This window comes from Theropithecus gelada, chromosome 11 (genome assembly GCF_003255815.1).
Source record: "Theropithecus gelada isolate Dixy chromosome 11, Tgel_1.0, whole genome shotgun sequence".
Lineage (NCBI taxonomy): Eukaryota > Metazoa > Chordata > Mammalia > Primates > Cercopithecidae > Theropithecus > Theropithecus gelada.
This window is the reverse complement of record NC_037679.1, coordinates 65,483,669-65,496,449: the sequence shown is the minus strand read 5'-3', so window position 1 is coordinate 65,496,449 and position 12,781 is coordinate 65,483,669. Positions and strand designations below refer to the sequence as shown.

Here is a 12,781-nt window from a genome sequence, read left to right as displayed (position 1 = left end):
ATTGTTTCCTTGATTATTGTCTCTCTCCCTCCCACTGAGACTACAAGGAGTAAGAGAAAAGAGGCTTTTGTCTGTCTCACTTCCTCTAATATAACTAGTACTTAGGAGTATGCCTAGAACATAATAGGTGTTTAGTAAATATTTGTTAACTGAATAAATGATATTACTTAAAGTCATACTTCACTTTGTATATTATACAGAATGAGGGTAAACATCCCAACAAAAGATACAGGTCATGTACTATTAACATTTAAAGAATTAGACTGGGTGTGGTGGCTCACACCTATACACCCAGCACTTTGAGAGGCCGAGGCAGGTGGATCACCTGAGGTCAGGAGTTCAAGACCAGCCTGACCAACATAGAGAAACCCCATCTCTACTAAAAATACAAAATTAGCCGGGCATGGTGGCACATGCCTGTAATCCCAGCTACTCAGGAGGCTGAGGCAGGAGAATCGCTTGAACCCAGGAGGCGGAGGTTGCAGTGAGCCAAGATCGCACCATTGCCCTCTAGCCTGGGCAACAAGAGCGAAACTCCGTCTCAAAAAAAAAAAAAAAGAAAGAAAGAAAAGAAAAAGAATTAATGTTTTTACAGTTAAAGGAATTATAAGAGATAATAAGTCAGGCATGAAATGTTTGCCTTCAAACATGCAAACTATATTTCATTCAGATGTTTCTTCTTCTTACGTGAAACGAAAACCAAATTAACCTTCATTAAAGACAGATTTTTGACATAAAATAATTAAATCACCTGTCCTGCCAATTCCAGTCGCTTGTTCCCATAATAATCTCTGTCATCAACTTTATTATCTCCTTGGGCCAGAATTACTCTTCGCACCATCACTGCAGTATAGATACATTTGGCTCTGAAATTGAATTCCTTAACCTGTAAGTCAGAAATTGGAGAAAAAATTTGAGAAAATGGACACTAAAATTTAATGTACCTCATGAAAAGTATCAATATAACAACATTTAAGAAAATACTGAATTGTTATGATTCTCTCCATTCAAATAAATTCAAGTAGTCTGGAAACTTCCTGAGTTGAGATGACTTTTCATCGTTGTCCTCAGTACCTGTGAGTACCTTTGTGTCAAAGATGACTACTATCAACTCCTTCCCTTCCTATAAACGTTATGCCATTTCTTCATTAAAAGTGGAATCTGTCACTCCCTTGGGATTGGCCTATAATTAGTTTAACCAAGAGAATACAGCAGAAATAATACCAGGCCAATTCCAGAATTAACCTTTAAGTCAACTGGCAGTTTCCTTTTCCTTTCTCTTAGAGTCCTGAGACACTACATGAGAAGTCCAAAACACTCTGTTGTGCAGAGACAGAGGCTACATTTCATTTAGTAAAATCTCAATGAAATGGAAAACCAAGAAGGGGTCAGAGATATGAGTGAAGATGCCATCTGGAATGTCCAGCCCAGGTGACCTTCCAGATGACTCTAACCTCAGCTGCTATCTGTCTGCAACTTTGTAAGAGACCTGAAATAAGAACTCCCTCCTCCACCTTAAGTTAAGCCCAGTCAAACCACAAAATCACGAGATATACAATAAACAGTTACATTAAGCCATTAAGTTTTAGAATGTTTATTATGCAGTGATAAGAACTGTACTACCATATTGTCTGGTATGCAACAAATACCTGCTGAATGAACGAACAGAGGAATGAATTTGTAGCAAATGTTCTAGTCAATCTTCTCTAGCAGAAACACTGAAACCCATATGAATGAATGGCTCAATCAGTAAGTTGACTCAGAACTGATAAAATAATTGCACTGGTTTGTTTGGAGAGGCAAAAAAACTGAAGTAGATCCTTTCACTACATCTACAAAGGCAAATTTTGAGAATGTAGCCTGAGCTTTCTGCCAATTCCAAGGAGTATTTATAGGCTTTTCCACAGATGATACATACTATTATAAAATTTCCTTTTTACTTACCTTAATCATTTAGTAAAATCCCAATGAAATCTCTTTTATTAAGTTTATCACTATGACAATAAATCAATAGATTGCATTAAAAAAAAAAACAAGCATTCTCCTTCATACATTTTGTTGTTGCTGCTAAGTAATTCCACTAAATAATGTAGGATGTTAGAATTCTGTATGTGTTTCAAAAACTCCATTTTCCTTCAAAGGAAGTTTTATTTCTTCTCTAGGTCAATTTACTCTCTTTCTATTACTGAGAACTTTGGAATATGTTAAAAGAAATGTGTTTGAATGTGGTAAAAGAAAAAGTGGACCTAAAAGCTACTTTGTTATCTTGTACCCACAAAACAATTACATCAATAAGAAGGTATTTAAAAAGAAAAGTCTCTTGGCCATCCTCAAAAAAAAAAAACCTCTACAATCATAACACCAGTTACCACAATACCAAGCAGAAAAACTCAGTGTCTGGGCAGCTATAAGTAATTTACATTTTCAATTGCTATTTCGAAAGCTGTGTGGTCCTCCATTTAAGCACATCTAATTTACATTTTATTGTTCTAATCTTAATGTGGTAAATTACATGGAACATCTAACTCTTCTAGTTGTAGTTATTTTTCTTGTTAATGAGAAAAATAAAGCAAACTTTCATTAACAAAATTTTCAATTTCTTTTGCATAAACACTGGTAGATTCTCCCAAGACATTTGTAAGTAGAAATAAATATGGATATTTATGGAAAATGCCCCTACTGAACTATATAATGCCACTTCTTGATTAGAGGTGCAGTCCATCACCCCCTTGGGACTGAACCCTAACTCACTTCACTCCCCTTTTTAATGACTATATGCTAGAAAGCAAAACGCTAGGTCTAAATTGAAATGGGTTAATACTTAGCACTGTTCCCACAGTCATATGGTGAGTGGGGATCCTCTCAATCCAGCAGCTGGTAACACTGGGAGAATGCTAAGAGTAGTTCAGATACTCCTTTGTGGGATACTAACCTGCGGATTATCTGAAAGAGGGGGAGAAAAGAGGACTAACAAATGTACTCGTAATGATGAAACAGAATTGTTGCCTGTTTCAGAACTCTGGAGACCTTTTAATACTACATTAGAGGAAAGAGTGATCTGGAACTTAGGCATCTTGGAGCCTAATCACCCTTAGAGCAGTGGTTTCTAAACTTTAGCATGCATAATCATCTGGAGGGCTTGTTAAGACACAGATTACTGGGACCCACTCCGAGGGTTTCTGATTCAGTAGGTCTAGGGTAGAGTTTAAGTATTTCTCACAAGTCCCCTGTGATGCCGATGCTACTAGTCCATGGAATGCTCTTTGGGAACCACAGTCCCCAAGGAACTGAAAGGCCAGGATACCAAGACAAAGGCCTTTGGAGGCCCGCCCCCAAGGACAAGCACTGAGAACTAGTGAGTATCTGCCCATGCTTTTTCCTCTACACAGACACACCTAAACAATACTTTCCAAATGCTAGTCATTCAAGTTCCACCATCACAAATATCTCTGTTATACATATTTATGTAACATGTTTAATCATCTTTAAACAACCAATTTTAAGCTAAGCTTCATCCTATGCAATAACACCATAAAATCACACATACCACACCAATGGATTTGATGCTAGTTGTATTCTTTCTAATAAGTACATAATTACTTACATGAAAAAATGACCCTGTATCACAAAAATCATCCTTTATATCACACTTAGGTAAATACTGTCCAAAACAATTCTGGAAAATGAAGATCTTTTCCCTGATCCATCTATTCTGACTTTATTCCTCCCTGGATTATGTATAACCAAGCTTTTAAAATGGTAATTTAGGTTCCATGCAACCACAGAAAAGTATAAATTTTGTTGTTTTTTTTTTTTTTCAGTCGGAGTTTCACTCTTGTTGCCCAGGCTGCAGTGCAATGGCATGATCTTGGCTCATCGCAACCTACGCCTCCCAGGTTCAAGTGATTCTCCTGCCTCAGTCTACGGAGTAGCTGGGATTACAGGCATGTGCCACCATGCCTGGCTAATTTTGTGTTTTCAGTAGAGATGGGGTTTCTCAATATTGGTCAGGCTGGTCTTGAACTCCTGACCTCAGGTGATCCGCCTGCCTCGGCCTCCCAAAGTGCTGGAATTACAGGTGTGAGCCACTGCGCCCGGCGTGTCTTTATCAGTCTAACTAAACAAGTGTTAATATCGGCAGGACTCTATCAACTAAAGCTCTTTAATTAACCCAACGTTCTTCTCAGTTATAGTATGAAGGTAAGCGTAGCTCCTAATAGCTACACGGGGAGCTGTGGAAAATACAGAGCTTTACGTATATTATATCTCTGAATCATCATAAGAACCCTGCGAGAAAGTGGGAATTACTTTTATTATACAGATGAGAAAACTGAAGCTTAGAAAAGTTCAGATTTGCCCAAAGTTCATCAGTTAGGATGTGAGAAACCAGGATTTGAACAATTACGTCTCAGACTCCAAAAGCCCTTGTTTCTACTATTCACTTTCGCTATTTTAAGTTTCAGACTCTTTCCAATCATCCAAAAGAGCTTAAAATTCAGTTCAGACCTAGCTTTAACATTCAAAATTTTCTAATTCTTTAGATTAAATCAACGACATGCACAAATGGTAGCCAAGGGGCAGAATGAGAGACCTGTATTATTTGGATTGAAGGGTGTTTTAATACAGGAAAATCAGATCTGGATGCATTCAGGTGGTTACTCTCGACTTCCACAGATCCCTTGACCTTTCATTATTTTACAGTCAGCCCCTGAAGGTCGTGTTTGCAACCCTTGAATAAGATTATTCATGGATGGAACACATGGTAACTCATTACAAACCAGACTATTTAGTTAACAAGATAGTCTAACAAATAGTAATTCTATAACTTAGTAAAACATATACATTAAATGGGAAGAAAATTGAGGGCTGCTTCTTGCCAACACCCCACATGCCGATATGGTTGATCTCTGTTTAATAAGTTAATAAAAAGTAAATACTACATACTAGTCCAAGGTCAGAAGATAGGTTCTAGCCCTTACTCTTACCGCTAACCAGCTGGGTGACAACGCAAATCATCTAGCATGTTTGGATCAGAGAATCTTCACAGTAAGTGAAGGAGGCTGGATAATGTGAACTTTAAAATTCAAGGTCTAGAAGATGAACTCATTCAGTAAGCATTTTTAAATCTATCTGCTGCGGGGATGGTTGTACAATAGTGTGAATGTACTTAACTCCAGAAAATTGTACATGTAAAAAGGTAAACTTTATGTTATGCATATTTTACCATGAAGCATATTTTACTATACAATAAGCATAAGCATATTTTACATAAGCAATTTTACCATACAATAAAAAATAGGTATGGACAAGGCACTGTAAGCTTATTTTAATTTATTTATAAAACATGTAAGACATCATCTTTGTCCTTCAAAATCATGAAATCTAGTAGCAGCAGCAATCTAGTACTAATATATGTATGAACATAAAATAACAATATTTTAAGACTGAAAGAATAACCACAAGAGAATAAACATGATGATGGCGATACAGCTAACATTCTCCGAGTATAAATAAACTGCTGATAATGGAAGGTTATTTCTGGTGGGGCAGTACAGTCCTCTTTAGAATTTTCTCTTGAGGAATTAGACTTTAAATGAGGTAAACTCTTATCACAGTTCTTTAACAGGAATTCACAGATCTCACAGTCCTTATTCACAGTAACAGTGTTACTCACTGGGACATGGGTCAGAATGGTGGAAGCCAGGAGCTCTCTTGCTTCTTCTATTTTGGTTTTCTTTGGTCCACCTCCCCACATCCTTTGCCTTCTTACTTTGTTCCCTATATATTTTAATGCCTATAAAAAACAGATTATAATAACGTTTGAATAACATCACTGGAGGTAGTTTAGTAAGCACCTAACCACACGTACACTATGAGCAAAAGAGATAAAGACCCTGGTTATAGAGAAAGCTTTACTGGGTCTAGTCCAAAATCTACATTTATCATAAATCAATGACAAAAAGCATAGCACACTGCCTAATACACTGGTTCCCTTTTTATTTGTTGTTTTCTTACTAAAAAAATTGATACACTGTCATTGTAGGGAATTTAGAAAATACAGACATAAGTAAAATGTGTGTGTGTGTGTGTGTGTGTGTGTGTGTGTGTGTGTGTGTAGACATACAGCAGTCATCAGTCCTTCACCCAGAGAAAACCACAGGTAAATTTTATAGTAGTACTTTTTTCCTCTCAAAAATGAATCATACCATGTAAGACCTCTACACTGAAAGCTACAAAACAGTGCTGAGAGAAAACAAAACCTAAATAAATTAAGGGTCATGACATGTTCGTGGACTGGATGATTCAATGGTATTAAAAGTGGCTTAGTGTTAAAATTCTCTCCAAATTGACCAATACATTCATAATTGTTAATTATACCCTTAGCAGGCTTAAAAAGCAAGAACTGACTAATTCTAAAATTCTAGATTCTAAAATTTTAGATTCTAAAATTTACATGGAAATGCAAAGGACCTGGAGTAGCTAAAACAATATTGAAAGAAAAAAATTGGAGTATTATATTACCTGATTTTAACTATAAAGCTAAGTAATCAAAATAGTGTGATACTGGCACAAGGATAGACAAATCAATGAAAGAGAATAAAAAGTCCAGAAATAAACACATACTAAAAGATCAGTTGACTTTTGACGAAAGTACCACAGCAATTCAATGAGGAAGGAAAAGTCTTCTCAATAAATGTTGTTGAAACAACTATCCATAAAGTGAAAAATTAATCTTGACCCCTACCTCACAACAAACACAAAAATTAGTTTAAGATGGATTTTAGATCTAACCATAAAAACTATTAATAAAACTATAAAGCTTCAAGGAGAAAACATTGAAGAATATATTCCTAACCTTGGGGTAGGCAAGATTTCTTTAAACAGAACACAGAGAGCAATAAATGTAAAAGTGAAACAAATAAAAAAAACCCTAAGTTTTTTCAAAATTAAAAAATAGAATTAAGCAAACAAATAGAGAGGGAATGGACTGGGAGAAAATACATAATGCTGACAAGGAAGTTAGTTACATCCGGGATTTGTTTTTAAAAGGACTCTTAAACTCAACAACAACAAGAAAACTCACTGAGGAAAACGAACATTTGGCTTACACTTCACAGAGAAGAAAATACAAATAGCCAATAAACACATAAAGGTTCAACATCATTTGTTATCATAAAAATAAAAACTAAAACCACAATGAGATACCACTATACACCCATTAGAGCGGCTAAAATTAAAAAGACTGACAACACCAGATATTATGAGGACATGAAGCAATCAGAACTTTCTATCAGGCTGGGTGTGGTGGCTCATGCCTGTAATCAGGCAGGCAGATCACCTGAAGTAAGGAGTTCAAGACGAGCCTGGCCAACATGGTGAAACTCCATCTCTACTAAAAATACAAAAAGATTAGCCGGGCATGGTGGCGCACAACTGTGGTCCCAGCTACTTGGGAGGCTGAGGCAGGAGAATCGCTTGAACCCAGGAAGTGGAGATTGCAGTGAGCGGAGATCATGCCACTATACTCCAGCCTGGGTGACAGAGTGAGGCTCCGTCTCAAAAAAAAAAAAAAAAAAGAAAGAAAGAAAGAACTCTCATACACTGCTGGTGTAAATGCAAAATGGTACAATCATTTTGGAACAAGGTATATATAAAAGTTATATACATATCTGCTCTCTGATTCAACAATTCTATTCTTTGGTACTCATTCATGAGAAATGAAACATGTCCACATAAATATTTGTTTATACAGTCTTATTCATAATTGCTAAAGACTGAAAAACACACGAAGTGTCTATCAATAGGAAAACAGATAAACTGTGGTATATTCATACAATGAAATACTATGTTGAAATAAAAAGAAATGAACTACATGGATAACTGAGATAAAAAGGAACAAAAAGAAACAACTTGGATGAATCTCAGACAATAAGCTCAGCAAAAGAAGCTAGACAAGAAAGAGTATATGTGGCCTAATTCCATATACATAGCTCTAAAATAGGTAAAACTAACTTATGGTGCAAAAATCACTAATTTATGATGCCTAATTCCATATATAAAGTTCTGTAATTGGCAAAACTAATCTACAGTGCAAAAATCAGAATAGTGGGGAAAAAATCAGAGAGTAGAGGTGAAGATTGACTAGAAAGGGGCATGAGGGAACTTTGTGTGATAAGGAAATATTCTGTATCTTGTAAAGTCATACAATTAAGATTTGCATATTTTAGTGTACATAAATTTACTTAAAATAACCAAGTAAGAGTGTTGACAACTTCTGAAGGTAGGCCTTGGATACATGAACATTTATAACACTATTATTTGCACTTTATATATGTTGAAATTTTTCCTAATCAACAGTGTTTAAAGAAGAAGAGTATGTGGTTCTTATTATTTTGGAACAACAATATACCTTTTTTTTTTTTTTTGAGACAGGGTCTCACTCTGTTGCCCAGGCTGGAGTGCAGTGATGTGATGTCAGCTCACTGCAGCCTCAAACTCCTGGGCTCAGGCAATCCTCCCACCTCACTCAGCCTCCAAAGTAGCAGAACTACAGGCACATGCCACCATGCCCAGCTAACTAAAACAACAGCAATAAAAAACCTTTGGTAGAGACAGGGTCTCATTATGTTGCCTAGGCTGGTCTCAAACTCCCAGCCTCAAGTGATCATCCTGCCTCGGCCTCCCAAAGTGGCAGTATAATAGGTGTGACCCACCGTGCCTGGCCAAGAATGAACTTAAAAATAAATAAATAAATAAAAAAGACTTTCAGTTTAGCAGAAGAAAAGGCTGGGATCTTTGATTCTTTATCTTGGAATTCCTGCCCAATTACCTGCTTGGGGAATTCCTTTCTCATGCTTCAAAACCTAGATCAGGTATCACTTCCTCCCCGAAGGCTTTCCTAACCCCACTCCTGTTTCTCTGCAGTTTTAATTCCTTGTGCATTCAGGATTGCATATTTTAATTCATGTTCATATCACATTATGTTTTAATGATCTATTTACATGTATGTTTTTCCTAGTAGACTTGGTGGGTGGGAATTCCGTCATCTTTTTGACTCCCAGTGATTAGTACAGTGTTTGGAATTGAATGAAACTCCATCCCATGATAAGATTTGGACTTCAAATCTAAATCTTTCCCATTAAAAGGCCATTAGATTGCCATTCTAACTGGTGTGAGATGGTATCTCATTGTGGTTTGGAAACAACAGGTGCTGGAGAGGATGTGGAGAAATAGGAACACTTTTACACTGTTGGTGGGATTGTAAACTAGTTCAACCATTATGGAAAACAGTATGGCGATTCCTCAAGGATCTAGAACTAGATGTACCATATGACCCAGCCATCCCATTACTGGGTATATACCCAAAGGATTATAAATTATGCTGCTATAAAGACACATGCACACGTATGTTTATTGCAGCACTATTCACAATAGCAAAGACTTGGAATCAACCCAAATGTCCATCAGTGACAGATTGGATTAAGAAAATGTGGCACATATACACCATGGAATACTATGCAGCCATAAAAAAGGATGAGTTTGTGTCCTTTGTAGGGACATGGATGCAGCTGGAAACCATCATTCTTAGCAAACTATCACAAGAACTGAAAACCAAACACCGCATGTTCTCACTCATAGGTGGGAACTGAACAATGAGATCACTTGGACTCAGAAAGGGGAACATCACACACCGGGGCCTATCATGGGGAGGGGGGAGGGGGGAGGGATTGCATTGGGAGTTATACCTGATGTAAATGACGAGTTGATGGGTGCAGCACACCAACATGGCACAAGTATACATATGTAACAAACCTGCACGTTATGCACATGTACCCTACAACTTAAAGTATAATAATAATAAATAAATTAAAAAAAAAAAAAAGGCCATTAGAGTATAAGATAAATTAAAACCCTGAAAACGCTTGCTGCAGTGACCTAGTAGTAAGTAGTAACTAAGTAAATGAAGAAAGCAGGTCAGTTGGCAGGAACCGTGAGTAGACAGGCAGTTCAGTTTTCCCCAAACTAAGCTGTCTTCAATAAATATTGACCTTCTAGTTTCCTTGTGAAAAAGCTTACAATTTTTCACTTGTTTGAGGGGGAAATAGAGGAACACAGGTGAGGAGGGTATCCCTTGTGATGCATAGGCCAAGATGACATGCCTAGTGCCTCTTATTCCTCACTACAGCTAATACTTTCTTCTCTATACATTAGAGCCCAAGACAACGATGGTGTAAAACATACATGACCAACACAGAAAGAAGGCTTCAGGAACAGAAGAAATTTGAGAGAGACTACAAAGGGAGGCATAAAAAACGGAGTCTCGCTCTGTTACCCAGGCTGGAATGTAGTGGCACAATCTTGGCTCACTGCAACCTCTGCCTCCTGGGTTCAAGCAACTCTCCTGACTCAGCCTCCCAAGTAGCTGGGATTACAGGCACCCACTACCATGCCCAGCTAATTTCTGTATTTTTAGTAGAGGCGGGTTTTCACCATATTGGCCAGGCTGGGTCTTGAACTCCTGACCTCAAATGATCCACCCACCTCGGCCTCCCAAAGTGCTGGGATTACAGGCATAAGCCACCGTGCCCGGCCAAAAACACAAAACCCCACAGGTTTTAAGCAATCCATTAAAGTGCCACATCTACCAAAGTTCTATTATACAAAACAAAGTGTGATATGCTTTGGATCTGTGTCCCCACCAAATCTCATGTCAAATTTTAGTGCCCAACGTTGGAGGTGGGGCCTGGTGGGTGGTGGCTGGATCATGGGGATGGATTTCTCATGACTGGTTTAGCACCATCCCCTTGGTGCTGTCCTCCTGATAGTGAGTTTTCCCAATCTGGCTGTTTAAAAGTGTGTGGCACCCCCTCCTCTCTCAAGCTCTCATGCTCTCATTCCCACCATATGAGACGCCTTGCCCCTTCCTTTGCCTTCTCCCATGACTGGGAGCTTCTTGAGGTCTCTCCAGAAGCAGAGGCCACTATGGTTCCTGTACAGGCTATAAAACCATAAGCCAATTAAACCTCTTTTCTTTATAAATTACCCAGTCTCAGGCATTTCTTTTTTTGAGGCAACGTCTCACTCTGTCGCACAGGCTGGGGTGGCACAATCATGGCTCACTGCTGCCTTGACCTCTCAGGCTCGAGTGATCCTCCTGCCTCAGTCTCCCAAGTAGCTGGGACCACCAGTGCATGCCACCACGCCTGGCTAATTTATTTTTATTGTTTGTAGAGATGGGGTCTTACTATGTTGTCCAGGCTGATCAGGTGTTTCTTTATAGCAATGTGAGAACAGACTAATACAAAGTGTACTTACTACATTTTCATTTAGAATAGCATAGAATATTCATATTTTCATAACTGGTAATATATGTTCTACATATCAACTATTTTGGATTACTTGCATCTCTATATCCTTTTATCAGTTTCAATAGCTAATATGTGCCTAAATCCAGCATACAGAGTACAAGCACTTTCAAAGTTATACTTCCCTTTCGAGGAAAAGGAACTTTTGTCTTTTTATGTTAACTTCCCTCCATCTTTTCCTGCCATCTTTTCACTAATCTGATCTGATTTAGTTAGCTGAAATTTTCTGTCAGAACCTATTTAACAGAAATAAATGAATGATTTTCCATCCTACTGTTTGGGCTCTGCTCAGCTTTACAATGCTAGGGTTATTTGACCCCAGTGATGATATTTGAAATAAAACGCATAATGGATTTCATTGAAGCCACTGGGAAACCATTAAGGTAAACTGCTCTTGTAGGGCACTACACAGCATTAAAAAATAGGGTATCTCCCAAAATGGAACCAAATATTCCTGTTTGCAGGATAGATTCTACATTTTCTGCCTCCTGGATATTTCTTAATGTTTTCTCTTCATGTTCTTGGAACCCTTGGACAATATAACTTCAGTGTATAACAAAGATTCATGCCTACCAAATATTTCATTTTTGATAAAGGCCAAAAATAGAATCTCCTAAATCCAAACCACTATTCCTGGTGCTGCCTGCCCTGTAACTGCAGTCAACTACTAATTAACTGTTGAAAAAGAGGAAGGCAGTGATGAGAATAATCCTTACTGATTTGTGCTTTGGAATTATATATATACTGACCTATTTCAATCTCTCTAAATATCTAGTGTAGTCTACAAAAATATCAATACTGATTTGATTTCAGAATACACACTAACAGATATAAGCGGGAAATGCTTTCTCTACAAACATCCTGGGCGAGGAGAAAAAAAGCAGGCTGGAGTTTACATATGTCATACGTAACCCACAGAACAGACAATGTACATGTGGATAGGTAAGAACTGTTTATTGTGATTCTATAGTAGGGAATTCCCACCTCCCAGGATGGCTATGAGGGATGTTACCTTTGATTTATACTTAGGAAAGCACTTGCAAGTATGGGACTAAAATCCTAAGTATGGCTGCTGGGGCTCCCTCCATGTGGGAAGGGAAGTGCAATTATTTTTATTATGGGGTGTGTGTGTGTGTGTGCGTGCGTGCGCGCGTGTATTTCTCAATCTTCATCTTTGAGTCTTTTTTTTTTTTTTTTTTTTTGAGACGGAGTCTCGCTCTGTCGCCCAGGCTGGAGTGCAGTGGCGCGATCTCGGCTCACTGCAAGCTCCACCTCCCGGGTTCACGCCATTCTCCCGCCTCAGCCTCCGAGTAGCTGGGACTACAGGCGCCCGCCACCACGCCCGGCTAGTTTTTTGTATTTTTAGTAGAGACGGGGTTTCACCATGTTAGCCAGGATGGTCTCGATCTCCTGAC

General features: G+C 38.2%; 1 protein-coding gene across 2 annotated transcripts in view; it reads right to left on the bottom strand.

Annotated features, from left to right (window-relative positions):
- POLR3B (RNA polymerase III subunit B) overlaps positions 1-12,781 on the bottom strand; it is a 136,586-nt gene that overhangs the window by 87,708 nt on the left and 36,097 nt on the right. For both annotated transcript variants that reach the window (XM_025401163.1, XM_025401164.1), the window contains exons 11-12: positions 5,675-5,794; positions 752-886 (exon numbers count right to left, since the gene is read on the bottom strand). In XM_025401163.1, coding sequence (XP_025256948.1) covers positions 752-886; positions 5,675-5,794 — 255 coding nt within the window. The remainder of the gene's footprint in view (positions 1-751; positions 887-5,674; positions 5,795-12,781) is intronic.